The 24,217-nt window shown below is 34.0% G+C and overlaps 1 protein-coding gene across 1 annotated transcript in view; it reads right to left on the bottom strand.

Moving 5' to 3' along the window:
- LOC150080645 (protein FAN-like) overlaps window positions 1-24,217 on the bottom strand; it is a 411,353-nt gene that overhangs the window by 118,442 nt on the left and 268,694 nt on the right. The window contains exons 23-24 of the mRNA XM_090380769.1: window positions 24,097-24,155; window positions 1,463-1,530 (exon numbers count right to left, since the gene is read on the bottom strand). Coding sequence (XP_090236895.1) covers window positions 1,463-1,530; window positions 24,097-24,155 — 127 coding nt within the window. The remainder of the gene's footprint in view (window positions 1-1,462; window positions 1,531-24,096; window positions 24,156-24,217) is intronic.

The following is a 24,217-nucleotide window of genomic DNA, read 5'->3' as shown; positions in this document are numbered from 1 at the left end:
CATCTGTCTTATCCCACCACCACTATGTCACCACTGATTCCATCAGTTCTGAACTTCAAATTTAAGGTAAATGCTAATTTATTGTTTGATTTTTATTTTAAGATGTTTTATACCTATTTCTTAAATAATCTTTATAAAACACTCATTTTTAATGTAAAAATCAAGTATAACATGTAAGAAACACCTATTTTATGTGTTGTTTGGGTCACCTGCCAAGGGTTTGGAATGAATTACAGGAAATCAATATATTATTGGTTTCAACTTACAATATTTTAACAAATTACCATTGGATGTTGGGGTCCCACTATACTGCCAAACCATTTATATTTTGCAAATGCAGTTTCTCTTCTCTTTCTCCCAGAACATTTATATATCCTTAAAAGGATAATATCTTTTAAAGAATGTTATCCTTAAAAAAGTGGATTTCATGTTAAATTGAACTTGGATTGATTTCATGGTTTCTGGATGTGTGATATTATCTTCAGTCAGCCTTATACCTCTGTGTCTTCTTCTCTTCAATCCCACTGTGTGTACGTTCTCTTGACCTATGTGAGTTGCTTCTCTAGAAGCAGTCTAGGAATGCCCATATTTTTGGCATTTGTAATTACATAATAGGTTTGGTATATGTGTCATATATTTGGTACATATGACAGTTAAGACAGCATGCTCATATTGTTTCTGGAGGTTTAGGTGTGTGTGTGCGCACGCACACGTGTGTGTACATGCGCGTGCGTGCGAGAGTGTATTAAAGGTGAAAATGACTTTTCTGGAAAAAATAACTCTTTGTTCTCTCAGTTTATTTTCAATTCCTTGAGGTATTCAGCAAGTCCTATTCTGCCAAAACCGTCTATGAAAACATTTTTTTTTGGGGTTCTGTAGAAATTTTCCGTAATTTGAAAGAAAATTTGACAAATTTGCTGTTCAATAAAACTACTCATTTTAAAATGCATCGAAACATCTATTCAATGCATGCTAATTCAAACTGACTGACTGCAGATAAAAGGGATTCATGCATTACTATGTCCAAATGAGTCACAGAACAGTTATAACAATTTACTATGATGTATAATTTCAAGATACAGTCAGTCTCCAAGCATTTTGATCACACCTTTTATAGTTGATGGGAAGAAAATATTTTAACAATATATAGGAGTATATTGTTTTTATATGATAACAACCAAAAAATTTAGTACAATGTTTTTCTTTTCATCATTAATGCTGAACAAGTACAATGAAAAACAATAAAGATACAAATGTAAAACATGGCATCAACACACACATTAAAATTCTAGTTTTGTTCTTAATGAGTGGTAAAACAATTTTGTATCAGGTCTTTAAGTTCGATTAAAAGAATTAGTTGCAGATACAGTTAAAATTACATTTCCATTTGCAAACATTGAGTAATTAATTAGTTTTCCAGTCTAGTTACTTCATTAAACTAAACATTACTCCTTTATCTTACCATATTAGAAACACTGATGCTTCTAAGTTGCCTTTTATCAGCCAGAGAGTACATCTTCAGAAGACAATCTGAATAAAAATGGAAAGTTATGAATTCATCTGATATTGAAGATGTAATTTCTAACATCTTACATTACAATAATAAACAGTAATGGCAAAAAATGTAAATTATTTAACATATATAAAAACCAAGTGTGAGTATGCTTATCATTTGTAACCCCCCTAGCAAGCCATAAAAATATAAATTAAGAGTTGGAAAAAAATATAAATAAGCAAGTCATCTGAAACTCCAAAATTTGGTCACAGGCCACATATATAAAGAATATTTATTAATTACATTCAACAATAATTACACTTAATATTGCTATAATTATAATAATGGTTTATTTAATTTTATGTTTTTAACGAAATACTGAGATGCACGTAACACACCATAAAACCAGTTTATTCAATCTGAAGCATGTTTGCATTACGGAGTTGAACTTTTTGATTGAGTTCTAAAATCTTGAATGCTGTGCATGCACACGTACAGTTTTAAGGTTGCACCATGGTTAATTGCTATCATCTTTCCATTTTATCATACTGTCATTTATACTTGGTGAAGTAGGTAATAGTTGATATCAAACTTTTGCATGAGTAAAAATGTTTGTGAATAAACAAAGCACAAACTTTCTGTTCACTTTGGCAAATAGGTAACTATTGTTGTTTTTATAATATACAAGCTGGCATTTTGTTATAATTTAGTTACAAACTTTTTTTTACTTTCTGAAACACAGGCTAGTGAAGTGATCAGAGTTCAAACAAGATTCATACCAGTCATTTGTTCCCAAAGCTACATTGCTCCAATTTAAAGAGCAGTCTTTCATGTGGAACAATGTCAAAAGCTTCAATGAACTCTAAGTATACGATATAAAAATAATTTTTTTGCATTTAGTTCCTCTGTTACTGTGTCATAGTATCTGATCACAGTAGAGGCATATGATGCAAGAAAGCAAGCTTATATAGCAAGAGCAAAAAAAAAAAAAAAAAAAAAAAAAAAAAAAAGAAAAAAGCCTTTCCCAATTCACCCATCCATTCACACATTCTTGTCCAGTTTTGCCTTGAACTTATTTAAATTTTCGACCTCCACAATGACAGATTGAAATTTGTTTCAACTAACAATCATCTGCTGGCTAAAGGCAAATTTCTGCACATCTATTCTACAACTGTCTTTCCTCAATTTAAATTTGTCCCCTCAAGTGAGTAATCTGAGCAAGAGCAAGAATCCCATCAGCACTGAGCTTGCTGAAACTATTCAAGGCCTTATCACATCAATTAGATCATCTCGCAGGTGCCTAGTCTCTAGACATTGAAATTTGCAGAACTCACGTCTTTCTTGGTAAGAGCAACCCTTTGTTGCACTTACCAATCTCGTTGCCCTTCTCTGTACTCATTCCAGCAGCTCTACATCCTTCCTAAAATGAGGCCTCTAGGCCTGTAGGCAGTACTCAAGGTGTGGCCCGATCTTTGCCTTATGGACAATCAACTCCTTATCCTTGCTAGCAAAATGTCTGTATTAGCTCATGGTGTCATTGACAAGACACCATGAGCTAATCTTACAGCCTGCCTGCACTGCTCAAAAAACTTCATATCTGACTGCACAATTAACCCCAGGTCTTTTTCATTCTCTATTACCCTGAGTATAGTACCACACAGTATGTTACTCTGGGGTTACTGTGTGGTACTACACAGTATGTTACTCTGGGGTTACTGCTACCCATATACAGTACTTTACATTTGTCAATGATAAACTTCGGTTGCCACCTCTCAGCCCATATGCTCAACTTTTCCAGATCCCGTTGCAGTAGTAAACTATCATTACTGTCATTAACAACTCTGTCAACCTTCGTATCATCTGCAAACTTAGATATTAAACCTGATATACCTTCATCAATATTATTGATAAATACAGAAAACAACACTGGGACCAATACTGAACCATGTTATTAGTCCACGAAGGTTCTCTTTCTCCTCCCACTCAACCATCCTCTTATCCATTGCAGCAACTTGCCCTCAATGCCATACTACTCCAATTTGAATAGCAGTCTTCCATGTGCAACAGTATTAAAAGATTTCCTAAAATCCAAGTATATGATATCAAAATTATTTATGCATTCAGTTCCTTTATAACCACATCGTAGTATCCAATCAAATTGGTTACACAAGACCTCCCCTTTTCAAACCCATGCTGAATCTGAATTATAACTACAGACTTGTCTAGATTATCTGGCAGTGCTTCTTTAATCAGTGACTCCATTATTTTCCCTGGAAGAGAAGTTAGACTAACAGGTTTGTAATTACTTGTGTCACCTTTCGGTCCCCCTTTGTGAATTGGTGATACATTTGCACATCTCCAGTCCATGGGGACCTAACCTGAGTCCAAGGATGCCCTCATAACCATGGCTAAGGGCCTGCTTACTTTCTTTGCTGCCTCCTTTAATAATTGGATAGATCCCATCCAACCCAAGTGCCTTTTTTATGTTCAGGTTTGACAATTTCTTTGCTCTCAGTTATTACAAAATCATTTAACTCCCTGCTAGAGTTTTAAAAGCTTCTGGCCTCCACTTTCCTACAGACTTCATGTGTGAATGTAGATGCAAAATACTCAATTCAGTTTGTCAGCTACCTCAGCAGGTTCATCAACAATCAAACTGTCAATATCAAGTGGACCAATCTGATTCAACTCCTTCCTTCTAGAGTTTACAAAAATAAAGTCTTTTCTATTTTTATTTGCATCCTTTGCAAAAAGATTTCTTGTAAGATTTCAGGATAGATGTGCAGAAATTTGCTTTTAAATAGAAGGCGATTGTTTGCTGGAACAAAGTTCCATCTAGTTGTGGAAGTGGGTAGTTTAAATAAATTTAAGAAAGAATTAGACAAATTATTAGAGGGATGGAATGGACAAATCAGGTGGGTAGGGTTTTTTGGACGATGCTGCATAAGTCTGCTTCCTTGCATCATTTGCCACTACCAATACTAATATTAATATTGAGAAGTCCATTATACCTTTGACTCAAATAATGCAGACATGAAGGTGCAAGGTCTGAATAGCTGTCTTTTACAGTATGATGTGAAATTAACAGAATTACAACAAAATTAACAGAACATGTAGTAAATGTGGTGTAACACATGCAGCTTGCTATGAAACAGGACAAAATTTGGTATGGTGGTGTACCATGGAATAATAATGAAATGAGGAGACAGAGAGAAACTTATAATGAGATATCTTCTGTTAAAAGTTAGCTAACATGTCTGTAATTAATCATGTCACCCTTTGTTCCTTTCTTTGTGAAATGGAGATAAATTTGTACAACTACCCTGAATCCAAAGACACTCTCATGATTATGACTAACAGTTTGCTTACCTCCTCTGCTGCCACCCTTAATGTAATTGGGTAGATTCCGTTCAACCCAGTTGCCTTTATGTTTAACTTCAACAATTTCTCTTCCACTTTTCTTTCTGTTATTACAAAGTCATTTAGCTCCCTGTTACAGTATGATAAACTTCTGGCATCCACTTCTCTAAAGAATTCCTCATGTGTGAATGCAGATTCAAACTACCAATGTGATTCATTCTCTTCCTTCTAGTGTTTACATAAGTAATGAAGTCTTTGCTGGTTTTTTGTATCCTTTGCCAGAGATTTCTCATAATCTACCTTGGCTTGCCTAACTAACCTACTTTGTGACTTGACTTTGCACTAGTTTATATCCACCATATGCTTCTGTATCACCTGATAATATATATACATCCCGCACATTTTTTTTTTCCCTATCCCAGGTCTCATTAGATCATCTGATATTCTTTTAGTTCTAAGCCTTGAATAGTATTTCTTAGTTGATGTGAAAAGCTTAGTAGCTTCTATGATTATTTCCTTTAATGTTCCTATTTAGAATTTGTTGTTGGTAACATCATTAGTTGGTCCCACTGTATAAAATTTAAAAACTGTTTGGGATCAATGTAATCTCCTTTATCAAAGTGAAAAACCCTTCCCTTAATATGATGAAATGAGATAGTGATGGTACATCTTTAAGTGAAGCCCAAACCAATACACTGTGATCATTGGTTCTTTTATCTGCAGATTCTTAATGTATGAATAATCACTGATAATCGGATCTAGGATAATACTCCCTCTTCTTGCCTCTCTAATATGCTGCTGTAGAAAACAGTCATCCAATAAATCCACAAATGTCTTGCTAGTGTTTGAGTTACCAATCCACAAGTTCCAGGCAATATATGGAAAGTCAGAATCTCAAGTAATAAGATTTTCTGATTTATTAGTCCACTATTTCTCTGTATAGCTGTTTGTTGTACTCATCACAGTCATTAGGCCTGTCTCACACCCCTACTCTCATTTTTGTTTTCTCAATGCTTATGCCACACCAAACTGATTCAGCATTGCACTGGCCACCCATGTCAACTGTATGCACTGCATTACGTTTTATGTGCCTCTTAAATAAGAGAATAACCACTCTTCCTCCTATCCTGTCTGTATACATTGTGCTTCATATTCTGCATCCCTTATATCTGAGTGAGACCATGTCGCTGATATCCACACAATGTCTACATTTCACAACTTGACCAGCATTTCAAATTTAATTGCTATGCTCCTAGCATTGGTATATATGCAAGTATACATGCACCTGTTCTTACTCTTAGTTGCTCTAATACAGCCTGTGTTTTCCTTGTTGCAAGATAACCCACAACAGGCCTTGAAATTCCTGGTGCCTTGCTTTCCAGGCTGCTGTATGTTCTAATCAAAACAATGCAAGAATCACTTTCACCTCTGACTGCAGCTGTAGTTAATCTATTAATCTGTGAAAAACAGTAAAGGTAAACTGCAGCCATCATCAACTTTAGCAGTCAGGGGGTTGAACCCCAGTCTACTCAAAGAGCGTGTGCTACTGCATTTCCACTCCTGACCACTCAGCTATGGAGGCCTTAATCTGTGTATACCCCCCCCCCCCCAACCTAGCAGTTTTCTGACCCACCTAACACTACCTTCATAGCATCTGCATATCATTAAGTGTATCCCATCCTTGTAGAACAGGGGTTCCCAAACTTTATGGTCAGAAACCCCCTAAGTAAAAATTCAGTAATAACAAAGACCCCCAAGGCCAATAAGCTTCAAGTTAATATATTTTATAAACAATTTTTTTAGAAAATGTATCCAATTATGATTTGCAATGCATATTAAGAAAAATTTAATGAACACTAACACTTACTGCATGTCTAATGTGAAGGATGTGGTTGATGTGCTTTTAGAAGAGAAGAAATATTGGGTTCGTGATTTGTTAGTTTTAATCTGAGATTTCCATTATTTTCAAGATCCAGTCGATTTCTCTGCTTAGTTAAAATACTGTTAGTGTGGCTAAATCCGGCTTCTACCATGTATGAACTTGGAAAGGTCAATAACAAAGGTCTGACAGTTTTATACAGTTTGGGGTAGTTTTCAATAATATTTTTACTTGTCCAAAATCCCCTGAAACTTTCTTTTGAGTGAAATGATTTAGCTTCTAAGCCCATCTTCATTTGAATAATTTCCTCTTGCAAATCCAGATCCAAATTGTCTCTATCACCCTCTGCATGAAATGGAGACATAATCCATTCTGGAACATTCATATCTTTGAGATCCTTGAATCTGTTTTTAAAATCCTCTTTTAAGCATTTGAGGTGAGCTACATAAATAAATATGTCGGCATCTGAAAAATTTCCTTCAGCTCCTTGTTCTAAATATGACATATTTGGAAAGAAGTGAAAATTTCTATGATCCAGTGAAGTTCTGAAGAGCATTAACTTTTCTTGACATTCCAAAATAATTGTACAACTATGTATAATTGTAATGTCTTTGCCTTGAAGTTTTTTTTGTGCTCCATTGAATTTTGAAAATATATCAGCAAGGTAAAAGATGTGGTTTTTATACTGACTAAATTTATCAGTAAATGATTGATCGTGCTCATACAGAAATTCCACCACTGAGTTATAAAGTTCTACAAGCCTTTGCAAACAGTTACCTTTTGACAACCATCTTACTTCTGTATGAACGAGCAATTGGTTGAAATTTTTGTCATTTTTTTCACATAGCATAGCAAACAGTCAGCTGTTTAAAGCATTTGCTTTTATTTTATTTATTACCTTAATACAAATTTGCAAAGCAGCATGCAATTCTTCACTTATGTTTTTTTTTTTTTTTTTTTTTGCAACAAGGTGTTGTCTGTGTAAATCCTCTGTATTCACCAGCCACAGGTGGAGCCCCATCCATTGCAATTGCAGTTATATTACTAACGGGAATGTTGTACTTTTCAAAATACTCTTGCACACATCTAAAAATTGTTTCACCTTTGGAATCAGTTTTTAAAGATTTGGCAAAAAGGAAATCATCAATTACTGCTTTTTTACTCATACTGTAATACTGTACAAATGACATTAAAATATTTATACTTCCAAATGTTGACTCGTCTAATTGCATAGCAAACATAACCTCTTTCAGCTCTGAATTTACTGTTGTTTAGACATCATTTGCCATCTTAGCAATCTTTCGTTGTACTGTATTATTACTAAGTGGAATACTCCTTAAAACTGGATTAGCACCTTTTTCATAACTGACTCTATTGCTATTTTTATAGAGGGTAGAATTATTTCTTCACCAAGAGTATGTTGCTTTCCTTTCTTTGCAATTAGGAGAGCAATATCATACGATGCTTGTAGTCCACCACTGGCTGCCGGTACTGCAGATGATTTTACAAAGGGTGTAAGAATTGTACAATTTAAAATTTTTTCTTCATTGTCTTGAAATATTCAAGGTCTTTGTCGCTTTTATCATTATGCTGTTTTTTTAAATGTTCTTTCATTTTTTAAGGTTTCATAGCATCATTACTAAACGTTTTCTCACATAAAAGACACATTGGTTTTGTTTCATTACTGGGAGAAGGCACAAACCCAAAATTTAAATATTCTATTGAATATTGACAACCCCTTTTTTGCGTCAGACATGATAATTAGGAGTTTTCTGTAAGAAATTATTTCAACACAACTCAAACACTACTAAAATAATTTTAATAAGAAACTATTAAAACAAAATGAATAATCCACTCTCAAACACTGCAGAACGAAAATATCTACTGACACTAGAAATAGCACTGCAGTTTGACGACAGCAATGGTGGTAAAACGAAAACTCAGCATGACCACTAGAACGAAAATCTGCTTGGACACTAACTAAAACAATTTATTTATGTTTTCAAGGGTGCACAGTGATTTTCACCTCACATCGTGTCATTTGGAGAAGGGAGAACCCTCACCCCCACCTTCCCGGTGCCATTTGACAGTAAACACACTGTTCAGTGTAAACTGCAAAGTCAGTTGTAGGCGACACATTACCACCACGCTATGTTATACATGTGTTGTTCTCTTTGGGGAAAGCTGAAGCAAAATGAATTGCCATACTTCATCCTCTTCTTCAGATTTTGAAGAAGATTTAGAAAATGATTTTCTTATAGCTGAGAACAGAGGTGGATTAAGGATGAAATAGGGCCCCCGGACATATTTAATTTTGGGGCCCCTTTAAGCATACCTTTAATTTTTTATCACTACTTCAGAAAATATTTATACTTAAAATGAGCCCTCTTTGGGTGAGGCCCCTGGCCATGGCCGGTTTGACCATAGCACTAATGTGGCCCTGGCCGAGAAAACAAAAGGGAGTAAGCAATGGATACACGACATAAACTGGAAGAGAACAGAAAAAGGCGAATTCCATCATTTACAGCAGGACTTAGAAGAAGATGAAAATCGTTTTAATGAATAAAGTAGAATTTAATTTCCAATATAATCTAATTAAGGATGGCATACAAGGGCAAAATACACAATTTCAAAGTTCAGTCAGCAGTAAGGAAAAATTAGTTGTATGTTTAAGGAAAGTTGAAATACTGCAAGTTTAATTTGGAATAAGGGTTTATTTGGTCACAATACAAAACAAAATTTTTTAAAATTAAATTTAATAACAAAAACAACTTCACAATACTAAAAATTGAACTTGTTAGAAATTGTTATGAGTTGTACAAACTGAAATGACTGACTTGTTCCTCCTCTAAATTTGTAAATTGTAATACTGTTGGTCTATTTTCCTCCTTTGGCCACCTTCGAGTGTCTATGTGACTGGCATGTTTCCATTATCGTTTACTCTATTTTCTTCTGTCAGCATGACAGAAAACTCACGGCGTACAAAATTGCAGACACTTTCAAATTCAATCCTAATTCAACTTTCAAATTGCAACCTTTTCTCAATATTGCTCTCTATACTTGTTAAGTAATTACTCAGATCTCCCTGTACTGATGTCATTAGTGCAACATGTACAACAATCTCACCTGGCTTGTAGCCGTGAAGGGCTTGTGCCTTTTGTATGCAATAAAGAGTTCTTCTACCTTTTGTGCCCTTAAAAGATATCTGCTATGCAACTTCATCAACTTTGCTCCTGGCAGACATATCCTGGTCCTATGCCAGCTATCCTTTTTGCACAATATATTTCCTGTTTCTCTGACAGCACAGCTACTGACAACAGCTACCTCCTGTAGCAACAGGAGCAAGAAGAGCTAAAAAAACCCAGGAAGACAACAATGGAGATGGACAGATGAAATTCAAGAGTTTGTGGGCAGCAAATGGATGCCCATTACACAAAAGGGAAGGAATTGGAAAGTTGCTGGAGATGTCTTCATCCGACAGTGGATTGAAAACGGCTGATGATGATGATGTAGCAACAGTGTATCCTGCCTTGGGGGTTGCTGCTGTGTTGCCTTAGTGTGCAAGTGCAAGCCTGTCGGCATTTAGGTGAGCAGCTGAGAGCTTGATGGGGGTGCCCCAAATTCCTTCAAGTGCATCCATTCTGTACTTGGACACCCCCCCCCTTCTCCCCTGAGCTATAGCATTCTGCTGCTTTGAGCTCTTTGCTTTGCTGCTCTAAGGCATGGTTTCCATTAAATTCAATTTAATTGAGAACACTACACTAAACTAATATACTTAAATGCAATAATGCACTGGCTATGCAACAATATGTATTGTGCTATTGTCATAACATAATAACTTTGGACGTACCCATAATTGCAAACCATAAATGGCATATAAAAGGTGAATTCTTAATTTTTATTTCTTTTCAGATCCTTCAACTGATTGAAAATGCCAACAGTAGAAGAAAAGGTCAACTGTGAGTTATGGCTCACAGAATTGAAGTCCAAACAGCCATGAGAAAAAGATTCACTGCTCATTACATGAAAAAGATGCACCACATTGGAATTCAATTAACAGTTGGATGAAAACATTTGGAGAAACTGGGTCTATGAATGACAAACCACAAACTGGGAGGCCACGAATCAGCGAAGAGACTGGGGCCATAGTCTAGGAAGCATTTGAAAGGTGTCCATGCAAATCAGTGTGGCATGCATCTGCTGAACTAAACATTCCGCAATCAATCAACAGTGTGCAAAATTCTATGAGTGAAACTGCATGAACATGCTTACAAGATTCAGGTGGTTCAAATGTTACAGGAAGAAGAAGACTACCAAGCGAGATTTTATTACTGTCAATTGATGAAATCAGAAATGGACAATTCCCACGAAAACGTCAACTCTTCAGAGTTGATTTCTGATGAGGCTACTTTTCACATTAGTGGTAAAGTCAACTGCCACAATTGCCGCATTTGGGGAAGAGAGAAACCTCAAGAAATCTGGCAACATGAAAAAGAGTCCAAAAAATCAATGTCTGGTGCACTCTCAGGAATTCATGCATTATCGGCCCTTTCTTTTTAAAAGAAGCAACTGTCGATGGTGAATGTTATCCTGAAATGCTGCAGAAATTCGTCATCCCTGAACTATGATGGTTAAATCTTTCAGACAGCACCTTCTTTCAGCAAGATGGTGCACCCTGCCACTATGCTACTAATGTGCGATTGTTTTTGAATGATGTCTTTCCAGACAAGTGGATCAGTAGAGTTGGACAAATTGCCTGGCCACCTTGTTCGCCTGATCTGACCCCACTGAACTACTTGACTATTAGGCTTGAAGTAGCCGAGTGGTCAGGAGGGAGAGTGCATAGTACGCGTTCCTTGAGTGGACTCAAGCCCATGACTACTAAATACGATAAATATTCATATTGGCGATTTATTGTAAACTCTACTGACTTGGTTGTCGTCCTGGAGTATAAACAGAATATTTATTTACTTTTTTTTAATTTATTATATGGGATCATGTTAAAACTGTTGTGTACTCAACAAAACCATGTTCTTTGGATGAACTTAAGGTCAGGATCACAAATGCAATTCATGAAATTACTGAGCAGCAACTGAGGAATGTTTTCGATGAGTTGGAAAATTTGTTTGAAAAATGTATGTGTCACAAATGATGGCTATGTTGAAGGTTAAAAAAATAAATCAAACTCTATTGCTTTAAAACTTTTCAGATTTCAGCTTTTATATCCAATTTACAGTGTGCTTCTATCATGTGTACATCCAAAGTTATTAAAGTTTAAAGTTGCACAAGGACTTGATAACCACCCTGTATATATATTACATTAGTTTACATTATACGTATTTATGTTATTTTCCTGTTATATATATATATTGCGAGATTATATATATTTTCTGTCTATATATATATATTACGAGGTAAGTAGAAAGTGATGAAGAGAATGGGAACGAACTAACAGAACCGGAAATCAGAATTACGGGAAAACCCGAAGGTACATGAAAAATAAAATAAAAAGAAAAGACGTACTTAATGCTGTTTGTTTGTTATTTGGTTTTTAGGAGCATTAGCAACTAAGGCCATATTGCTCCGGGGATATGCAGTGGTCATTCCCTGACCTTTGCACATCCTCCGTATTTGGTGGTCACGGGCTTGTTGTTGTTGTTATTTGGATTTTAGGAGCATTAGCAACTAAGGCCATATTGCTCCGGGGATATGCGGTGGTCATTCCCTGACCTTTCTGCATCCTCCATATTTGGTGGTCATGGGCTCGAACCCCGGTCTAATCAAGAAGCATGTACTACGCACTGCTGCTCCTACCCACCTGGCTACGGAGGTGCCACTTAATGCTGTAGATCCCACGATTTCAACATCTTCTTCAAGGGTCAACTCTCGAAACCATGGGAAAGACAGCAAGAAGTTTTCTACTATCTCTTACTATTAATACATTATATTATGAGGTCTATAGTAGTGTTGATAATCATTAATATACGGAATTTATGGACTAGTGCCATTGCAGTGGCAATATATACACTATGTCCATAATGTAATATATACTGCATTATTTTGAAGACGTCACCCATATTGTAGGTATACAGCGATAAGTTTGTATATTATCCTTTGTGTATACGTAATATACTTCCCCATAAACTAACACATATATTTAATGAAATAATATATATATTATGATATCACATTTACTTTATCAAGTTTACTCTATACGTATTATGCTATAACTTTATGTTTGTAAAGTTATAAATTAATTTTAATAGATTAAAATTGGCATTAATAGATAATAAAATTATCTATTAATCCAAACTATGTGATTCAAACTTTCTAGATACCTATTTACCACAATAAAACACTCGAATTCCCCTACCCTGCACTACAGTACAAGTTATGAGATACAATATTCATGCCAAATCGCCGATACAAAGGTTCTACATATACAAATGTATTAAGCCATAACTCAAAAAATTAAAAAAAAAAAAAAAAAAACTAATGAATGTGAATAGGACTATAAAGCTAATATAGAATATGATTTACAATATCAATTAGGTCAATAAAATTGCAAAATTTTTCAAAAACTTATCCATTCCCAGGAGCTAAAAATTCTGAATGCAACTTGGGAGAGATTCCTTTGAATTGCAGAAGTACCAACATATTCCCAATATATAAAGGTGGTTCAAAGAATTGAAGTGGTTTAACTGCAGACTGGTTAGCATGACTATATGATAGGAAAAAATGTAGAGTCAATGACAAAGACTGCAATACAGGAATACTTAGACAGATGTGGAATTCTAAAGGATGTACAACCTGGTTTTGTTAAGGGAAAATCATGTTTAAGTAACCTGGTTAGGTTAGCTATTCTGATAGTCATTTGTGAATTGGATGTAGGAAATAATTTGGAGATTGCAATTTCAATTTTAGCATAGCAGTTGAATCTGTCTCATATGAAAGTTAACTGTATAAGCTGGAACATATTGGGATTATGAGTAAGGTCCTCAGATGGATTACAGGGCAGGTAGAGGGTTGTGATTAATGGGTACTCTTCAGATTGGACTACTTTTAGAAGCAGGAAACCCCAGGGATTGGTACTGAGACCATGTTATTTCTGATCTATTAAAATGTCATCAACAATGGAATAGATGCTATGTTGTAAAATTTTGCAGATGACGTATGGATTTGAAGAGTGGTTAATGGTCAGTATGATGCAGTGCTTGTTCAGGATGGCTTAGCTAAGCTTCAAGGATAGTGAGAAAATTGGCAGCTACGTTTTCATGCAGCAAAATTCAAGGTCTTATATGTGGGGAATAGCAACCTCAAAATAACTTATACATTTGGTGGGATTGAATTAAAAATAGTGGACAATTTAAAGATTACACAATGGGCAGACAATGTTCTCCAAGCAGAGCAGACAGGTCACAAGGAAGTCTATGCATTCTATTGGTGATTTATTATCAAATATTTGCTTGTAAAGACAAGAAAGAGACTAATAGAGATAGAGAAATTATTATCCTACTGTATAAGACATTTTTAAGGTTACACCTGGAATACTGTGCTCAATATAAAGACTGCACCTAACAAAAAAATATCAAGCATCTTGTAAAGGTCCAAAAACAAGAATCTGCAAGAGGATGATGCCTGTACGGGGAAAGACTTCAAATATGTTGGTTGCAGAGCTTAGTTACCAAATTGTTGGTTGCAAATATGTTGGTCATAGAGCTCAGAGGAGGAACCTGATTAAGGTCTATAAAGCTCTGAGAAGAGATGGTAAACTAAACAAAGGTGAAATTTTTACTGTTATAAATTATAGCAGAATTAGGAGCCATAATTAGGGAAAGAGGTTCAGAGTGGATTGTAGGAAGTTCTGTTTAGAGAGAGATCAGAATAAGTTACCTCTGTCAGTAGCTAACCTTGGAAAAAAAATTCAAATCCAGTTAGAGGAAACACATAGGTTGTTTATTTATTTTTATTACTTTATTTTTGGCTGGTGCAGCTAAAGCCCGAGGTTCCTTGTACTATATAATTGATACTGATGATAAATGGCTGTCTGTTTTTTTTATTCTCAACTAATGCAGGTGTTCTCAAGGTTCTGTTATTCCTCCCATGTTCCTCTTGCTATATTAATGACCATTCCACAAATAAGAAATCTAAAAAACATTGCCACTCCTTGGTGGAACAGAGAATTGACAATCTTGAATTGTGAAGTTTTTCATGCATGAAAAAATTATCAATGGCATAGATGTTCTTGGCCAGCTGATGTCAGTCAACTCTGTGCAATCTATTTTAAGAAAAAACATCAATATGTCAAACTCATTACTAAATCCAAATCTGACACCTGGAAAAAATTTGTTCACCATGTCAGTAATAAAACTCCCTGGAATATTGTTTACAAAATTTCTAGAAGCAAGCTACATGCACTTATTATCTATAAAACTGTTATAAGCAATAGCACTGAATCTCTTTCTTGGACAGATGCTCTCTGGATGTTCTTCTTACGTGATAATCCTTTTAGATTTTCCCTGTCATAAAGATATTCAATCACTTAATCTTAATTACTTTATTTCCTCGGTTGCTGTTCCTGTTACCCCTGTTGAATTATCTTCTGCCATCACCAGGATTGGTGTCCTAGTGAAGATCTTGTCAAAGGGGAGTTTTTGATAAAAATCCCCTCCCCCTCCCTGCTATCCAAATGTTCTTTTAAAGTTGTATAATAAATGTCTACAATGGTCTGTTTTCAGATTCCTGGAAATTTGCCATCTTAAGAATTCTGTTGAAACCTGGAAAGTCTCCTAATCTTCCTTGGTCTTACAGACCTATCACTTTGTTATCTATGTTTGGTAATATCCTAGAATGTTTGAACTCATATGGAATCCTGGCTTTGCTTCAGGACACAGAGAGCTATTCTAATAATCAATATGGTGTTCATCCTGGAGTTGGTGATGAAAATGCCCTTGTCACTCTTCTGAACCTCATTAATGAATTGTCTTCTAAATACATCCTGGCAATTTTTATCAACTTCGAGGGCACATTTAACTCTCTTTGGTGGGAGAGCACCCTCGAATGTCTTAGAACTCTGAACTGCCCTGCTAACCTATACAATCTTATTAGGAATTATTTTTCAGATAGATCTGTTTGTTGTTGTTGTTTGTTATTTGGTTTTTAAGAGCATTAGCAATTAAGGCCATATTGCTCCGGGATATGCGGTGGTCATTCCCTGACCTTTCCGCATCCTCCGTATTTAGTGGTGACGGGCTCGAACCCCGGTCTAATCCAGAAGCGTGTGCTATGCACTGCTGCTCCTGCCCACCTGGCTACGGAGGCGCCTCAGATAGATCTGTTAAGGTTACATCCAATTTTCACACAGTTTCTCGGAAAGTTTTACGTGGATGTCTGCAAGGGTCTATTCATGGACCCTTGTTTTGTAATCTTGTTCTCAATCAATGGTTACTAAAGGTTTCCCCAAATTATTCGTCAGTTGCATATGCAGATGATTATTAGTTCTTTTTTATGGAAATTCTCACCATTCATTAGAAGAAAATGCAAATTCTGTTCTTCAACTTTCTGATTCGTCAATGCTTAACAAACTTGCTATTTCTCACAGTAAAACTTGTATTATGGTCTTCAAAGGCACCTTTTTGCCAACTCATCCTCCTCTCATAAAAATTAATGGTAAATCTCCCCCTTTTGTAACTACCACAAAATTTCTTGGATTGCTGCCTTACCTTGCTTCCCTATCTGAATCATCTGTCTGACAAAGTGAGAAAATTTGTTTTTCAAATTTTTTTGCATTTTCCGTCAGGACTGGGGTCTGAACCATAAGATTTTGTATACACTATAAAAAGCTGTTGTTTTACCAATTACCACTTATGCTGCTACAGCCTGGTTTAGATGCCTAAATTGCTTACAGTTTAGTGCAAGCTTGGTTCGATCCAGCAAAATTTCCTCCTAGTTCTAGTTAGGGCATGTAGAACCGTCTCTACCTCTGCCCTACAAGTTCTATCTGGCTCACTATCTTTAGACTTGCATTTAATTTACCATGGACTTTCTTACTTCATTCATAAAGGTCTCCCTGCAGAATTCGACTGAATTCAAACTGATGTGTCCTCCAGGCCTTAACAAGAAAAACAATAAATTTTAAAAATCCTTCATGACTGTCGGCAACTTTGATGGTCTGATTCCCAAAAAGGTTTAATTTCAAAATTATTGATTAAAGTTACATTTGTTAATAAAAACACTTGTAAATGGTTTTCTCCCAGCATGCTTTCTAGCTTTCTTTTAACAAGACACAGTTCTTTAAATTTTAAACTTGCCTGTTTTCCATCTTTACAACTCCAAACTTTGTCATAAAGATATTCAAAAGTACTTTGTGGTTCTGTCAAGGATTCTATTCATGTTATTTTCTTTAGCCCTATTTACAATGAATTTCGTTCACAGTTACTGTCTGTCACTGGTCCTGTTACTCCTGGTCAGGAATCTGTCTTTATTTCCTCTCCTACTATCTTTCAAAATTTCTCATGTTCTGTCTTTCTTAAAAGATGACAGTTATTGTTTGAATTATAAACATATTTTGTATTTATTGATCAACATCTATATTTACTTAACTTCCTTAAATTCATTCATAATTCCCAAATTCTTTCAGAACTTCACCAAGCTTCTCTCCTAAAGGAATGTATCCCAGAAGTTACTTGTTGCTATCAGCCTGGTAGCACAAATTGCATAAACTGTAATATTCAACTCAATCATTTGCTCCATTTTTTTTTTTTTTTCTTACTGTGAAATTAGACATTTCGTAAATATGTTCATATTTTGGTAGATAGTGGTTAAGTTTATATTTAAATAACACCTTTGTTTTCTTTAGATTTTTTAGTCAAGTATGCTTTTTACCACCTTCAATGTTTATTTGATTCTAATCACAACTTGAATGTTATGAAATCTCATGGACGATAACATAGTTTACATCACTATCTTGTAAAATTTATTGTGGTGAACACCTGTCCATGCCTTGAACTGTGAACGTTAATTGCTGGACTGGACATTTCTTAATTTCAATGGTTAACCACCCCCTTTTGAATATGTAATAATTTATTTTGTATAATTATTTGTATAATTCTGTACATTTTTGTATATTTTGTTTCTGTATAACTTTGTATATTTTGCATCTGTATAATTTCTTTTGTTGCAAACAGTTTGTATAACTATTTGTTTAGGGTTGTATAATTTTCTGTACAATTCCTTTTCTTGCAAACAGTTGAGTGGTTAACTATTTCAGGTTATCTATCTCTAAACAGTTCTCCTATTTTTAAAGAAAATACAGCTATAAACAAAATTTCCTTCAAACTGAATTCCAAATTTAAACTGAAATGGTTTCTTTTATCTTCATAACACAGCTAAATGAGGTCTGTCTCACTGTCACCCTCTAAAGTTTGTTAAAAGCTCTAGACTCCGTCACTTCAGGAATAAAATATACCTGATAAAAAGTTAGGTTTGTTTTTGTAATTTTGGTCTTCTGATTTAAAAAAAAATTGTGTAATAAGTTTTGTTTTCAACCTACAGGCATGTCCTCTATTACCACAGCGAAACATGGTGGAGTTGAATTGACATTCCAGGTACCATCATTCAATAAACACATATACTATATAATACTACTACCTCATTCCACTGACTGGAAACCTTGTCCATAGTTTTACTGATGACAGAGTACTATACATACTTGGCCATCCAGTTTCAGAAACATTGCTATGCACAACAACTCCTTGAAAATCCACTGTAAATTTCTTAACCTTTCCAGGATTATGTATATAAATTTACATTTTCCAAGGTTGTTTCATATGAGATTCAAATAATGTATCCATTAATACACAACTCTTTTGAAATCTTCCAGCAGATTCCGCCACCTCTTATTTATATTTCTGCCTTAAATAGGGGAGACAGTTTTAATAGATGGCATTGGAATCAAACTGAAATTCCTTGGATTTAAGATTTATAAACTAATGAAACTGAATTAAATGACACATTGGATACAGAAGATCATCATCATCATCATGATCCAGTTTCAATCCACTGCAGGATGAAGGCCTCTCCAGCAACTTTCCAGTTCCTTCTGTTTTGTGCAATGGCCATTTACTACCCACAAACTCATGAATTTCATCTGTCCATCTCCGTTGCTGTCTTCCGGGTTTTCTTCTAGCTCCTCTTGAGTACCATTCTGTTATTTTCTTAGTTCATCTGTCATCATGTCTTCGAGCTATGTGTCCTGCCCAAGACCATTTTAGTTCTTTAGTTTTGATAAGAATGTCCTTTACTTGAGTTTGCTGCCTAATGAAAAAATTTTTTTTCATTTTCTTTTTTTCTTTTTGTGCTAAACAGCTACTCTGTGCAAATCTCAATCTGTCATATAATGAAATACTACAGTCTGATTCCCTAACTTATCTAACAGTATCTAACCATCTTATCTAACAGTATAATTCGTTCCATTCTTTGCTGTGTAGTTCTCAGCTTCTCTTCCATTCTTTTGGTGAGTGCCCAAGTTTCACTTCCTTAAGTCATGGTGGGAGTATACATTGGTTCAATATTTTATGTTTCAGACAAATTGGGATACTGCTCCTCAGTATGCGACTATATTTCCTGAATGCTATCCATTCAAAATATATTCTTCTCTTGACTTCCAGACATTTATCATTATTACAGTTAATGACTTGTCCCAGATAAGTATATGACTCCACATTTTCAATTACTGTTCCTTCGATCATTATATCCCTTTCTGTGGCATGCTTTTTCATCATTACTTTTGTTTTAGCCATATTCAGCTTTACAGAAGATATTACTGCATTATTACGGATGTTACGGATACAGAAGATATTACTGCATTATTACGGATATTACAGATACAGAAGATATTACTGCATTAAAAAATAACAATGAGTTATTTTTTAAAAAATATTTTTGAATTTTTTCAAAGTTTTAAGAATTTTTAAAAACTTATGGTTTGATTTTTGGTAAGAATTTCACCCTAACACTGGCCAATTTAGGTCAAAATAAGAAGAAATTAATATTTAAAAGCATTTTGTTACAAAATTCTCAACATTGCTATTTAAAAAAAAAAATTCACTTGACAGGTCTAGCCAGAGGGGAGAAACCTCATTACTGTAAACAACACACACATATTTGACAAACTTACTAATGAATGGTTAAATGCTGAGCTCTATGTAATTCTTTATTGGGGCAAAGAAAACCTGGTTAACTTCAAAATTTCTAAAACTCAATTGTGTTATTTCTCACAAAAAAAGAGTGCTGCTTTCATGCTCATCTTTGATAAAACTCTGATTTCTAGAAAAGATCACATAACTCTGTTGAGGATTATTCTTAGCTCTAATATCTCTTGGCATTGACATATAAATATTGCTTCCTCTGCATTAAAAATTTTTTTTCATTTTCTTTTTTCTTTTTGTGCTAAACAGCTACTCTGTGCAAATCTCAATCTGTCATATAATGAAATACTATTTTCACATATGCGATGGTATCCACATGTATCTCAAACTGTATTTGAAATAGGGTGGTCAGGTTAATTAATGATCCATATCTTAAACTCTCTCCACTCTTTATCATACAGACATTCAGTTTCTGCTGTATGCTTTTTCCTGTAGATATTTCCATGAACACTACACTTCTGAAATGAAAACTTGTAATTTCAAACTCTCTTGAAAAATCAGTATGCTAACTGCTATGTATTAATAAAAAATTACAAAGACTTTTGTAACAACTATTCACACATATGGCTTTCTAATTTCTAGTTTATAAACTTATAAATGCCATAGTTTAAAAGAGGCCAGCAAATGGTCAAAAAGCAAATTTTGGTTGTCATGGTGCATGAAAATAAAAATATAATTTCTGGAGGCCAACAATATCAGAAATCTCATTAATTACTTGTCTGATTTAGTTTATTTCAAATTTTTATATTAAAAAGTAAGAGATTACCTTAATCTTTTTTGTGGAAAGCTTCTAGTCAATTCTCTCTCATATGTGACGAATAAAATAAGATGAAAAAAGGTGAAAGGGAAGAAGGAAGGGAAACAGCTGTGAATTTTTTTAATTTGAGTATTCATCCAAATCGTAACTTTTAATCCATTTAATTTTAATAGTTTTTAATTGTGATTTTAATAGTGTTTTTAATTGGTGATTTTAATAGTGTTTTTAATTGGTGATTTTAATTATTTATTATTGGAATCAGTTTTAACTATTTATTATGTTTGTAAAATAATAGGAGGAGTTTACCTCATTATATAATACGTAGAACACTTCCATATGATACTCTCCAGAAATTAAAACGAAAAAATCGAAAACTTACATTAGAGTAAAAAATAAATAATTAAAAACCAATTTAACACAATTTAAATCAATTTAACACAATTAAAAATCAATTTAACGCAATTAAAAATTAAAAAGAATCTAATGAAAATATTCAAAACAATTTTCCTTCCTTAAGCTGACAATGCTTTTCGACCGTATGTCATGATCACAGGAATGAAAATTACCGAATAGGATTGAACCTGAAACTTAAATAGTGATTACATAATAATTTTACATAAAAGCCATGCATCAGAGATCAAATATGGCCGCTGAACATTAACAGAATTCTCGTGTAATTTAATTTCTACAGTTTCTGCAATTAATAGTTGCATATAATTACATTGAACATTAAGTCTTTGGCCTCGTTAAATAAAAAAGTATGTTTTTCGAAAATGGCATGAAAGGCTAATTCTGAAGCTGCTGAACGACAAGCACGAACTGAGGCTTCATATTGATTTACACAATTTTCAGAGAAAATTGTGTCGAGAACCTTGGTAAGACGAGTCGCAATCACTGCAAGAAATGTTGTATACCAGATCATTAATTTGTGTTGCGAATGCATAAAGAACCGAGCGATTGTTCAATATAGTGTGTAATTTCCGTATTGGCCTGGCCACAATTTTAAATTCGGTATCTTTAAAGAATCTGTTAAGCTGTTTGTGCCACTGTTCAACATATAGAACAGAAATAAAGTATTTTTTGATATTACTATTGTTGGTTGGTGTAGTTTTGTATCCTATCCTTAGCCTGTACCCTAATTCGGTTTATTGTGGAAAGGGGATAACCACTATTTAAGAACCTGATAGTTAATATTTGTATTTCTGAGCCCAAAGCAGATTCCTGCAGATTCGACTATTAATTGCAGAAACCATAGAAATTAAATTACACAAGAATTCTGTTAATGTTTGGCGGCCATATTTGATCTCCGATGCGTGGACTTTTATGCGCATGCGCGAAGACAAATAATCACTATTTAAGTTTCAGGTTCAACCCTATTTGGTAATTTTCATTCCTGTGATCATGACATACGGTCGAAAAGCGTTGTCAGCTTCAGGAAGGAAAATCGTTTTGAATATTTTCGTTAGATTCTTTTTAATTTTTAATTGCGTTAAATTGATTTTTAATTGTGTTAAATTGATTTAAATTGTGTTAAATTGGTTTTTAATTATTTATTTTTTACTCTAATGTAAGTTTTCGATTTTTTCGTTTTAATTTCTGGAGAGTATCACACGGAAGTGTTCTACGTACTATATTGAGGTAAAATCCTCTTATTATTTTACAAATATTAATATAAATGTAGAACGCATTGAGTATTACAGCTCTGATTCATACTAACTATTTATTATGACACGATGTCTTCTCACACTCATGGTCTTGCTGCAATGGTCTGATGTGTTTCGGGATCGGGTTGGGCTCTCGGCTTTCGATTCCATTGCGCATTGGATTTGGGCATATCTCTACGAGTGAGAGAATTCATTAATTTGTTTTTTCACCTTTTTTCATCGAGAATTGACTGGAAGCATTCCACGAAAAAGACTGAGATAATCTCTTACTTTTTAATATATTAAAAAATCGTGGAAGTTATTGAGCCCTGTAGCTCTGAATTTTTTTACTAATTCAAATTTTTATGTACTATATACATAGTTACATATCATTAATTTGCAAGTATTCTGTGTTCCCGAATATTATTATTTTAATAATTGCATAGATGATGTCAGTAATGAGTAGGTGCCTTGAATTTTTTTCTGATTTATTTTTATTATTTGTTGTTGCTGCATGTTACTAATCTGAAGGTCCAGAAAAAGTTGATAGTATCATTTAATTACAGACATGAAAAAAAAAAAAAAGTAAACAGTTCCATTAATATATTATCAACTGAACTCTGTGAGATGTGATGTCTCACAGAACCCAGATTTTTCATGTTATTTTTCATTTGGTGCAGATGTAATTCCCTCTACAAAACTTTGTTTTTGACTAATATGTTTTTATAACAAAAAAATTTACAATTAGCATATTTTAGTTAAAATAGAGGTACAACTTGTAAAAAAACTGTGATAAGCTGATTTTGTATTTTGTATTTTTTTTCCCAATTAGCCCAAATAGTGGGAAATTTTGCCAGCCCTTGCTTTAAAATATTGTGGTACATGACATAACTATTAAATAATAGGTAACTTATACACATTCTAAGAATTCATGTAAAAGCATGCCATAATATCATACTTGCCTTAAAATGGAATGGAAATTTAATTATTTTTGATAAATAGTACATAAAAATTTCATTTTTATGTACTATTTACTTAGTTACATGGATATGTTACATATTATTAATTTACAAGTATTCTGTGTTCCCAAATATTATTATTTTAATAACTGCATAGATGATATCAGTAATGAGTAGGTGCCTTGAATTTTTTTCTGATTTATTTTTATTATTATTTGTTGTTGCTGCATGTTATTAATCTGAAGGTCCAGAAAAAGTTGATAGTATCATTTAATTACAGACATTCCATGACCCACAGAAAGTATAACAAAACCCAGAGTCCAATTATGACATTCTGAAACCTGAAGGAAGACTTGTGGGTGAAACCTTGAAAGGCAGAAACTTTATTCCCACAGTGGATCTGAAACTTAGCCTAAAAAGTTTAGAAGTGAGCATACTTTGTGGAGGCACTGGAACTTTACCTTGAAAGTCAATAAACTAAATTTGTTTATCATGTGGGAATCTTAACCTAAAATGCCTGGAAATGCAAAAGAGTTTTTGTTTTCTCCATAAATTTTATAAATTGTCATTTGCAGTATACACTGAATGTAAATAACAGAGTATTAAGGTAGCAATAAAAATAGTTTTATATACACAAATAATAATCAAATTATAAAAGAAAACCATTTTTTTTAAAGTTGAATATATTTTACACTAAATTTTAAAATAATGGCAAATTATTCTGGATTTCATTATAGGGTATTTTTATTATTTCACAATATTCTGCAAAGAAGAATACTGAAAATTATATACTACCTTGAGAAACTGAGAAAATATTCTTTTTGTCTCCAGCAATACAGACACCTGTGACAGCACTGTCGAAAAATGAAAATTTACTGATAATGAGACATTTAAAAATGCACTTTGTTCCCCAGCA

The sequence above is a fragment of the Mastigoproctus giganteus genome, chromosome 9 (genome assembly GCF_048544385.1).
Source record: "Mastigoproctus giganteus isolate SK-2022 chromosome 9, ASM4854438v1, whole genome shotgun sequence".
Classification (NCBI taxonomy): Eukaryota; Metazoa; Arthropoda; class Arachnida; order Uropygi; family Thelyphonidae; genus Mastigoproctus; species Mastigoproctus giganteus.
The sequence above is the reverse complement of the archived record's forward strand: the minus strand, read 5'-3'. Positions and strand labels throughout refer to the sequence as shown.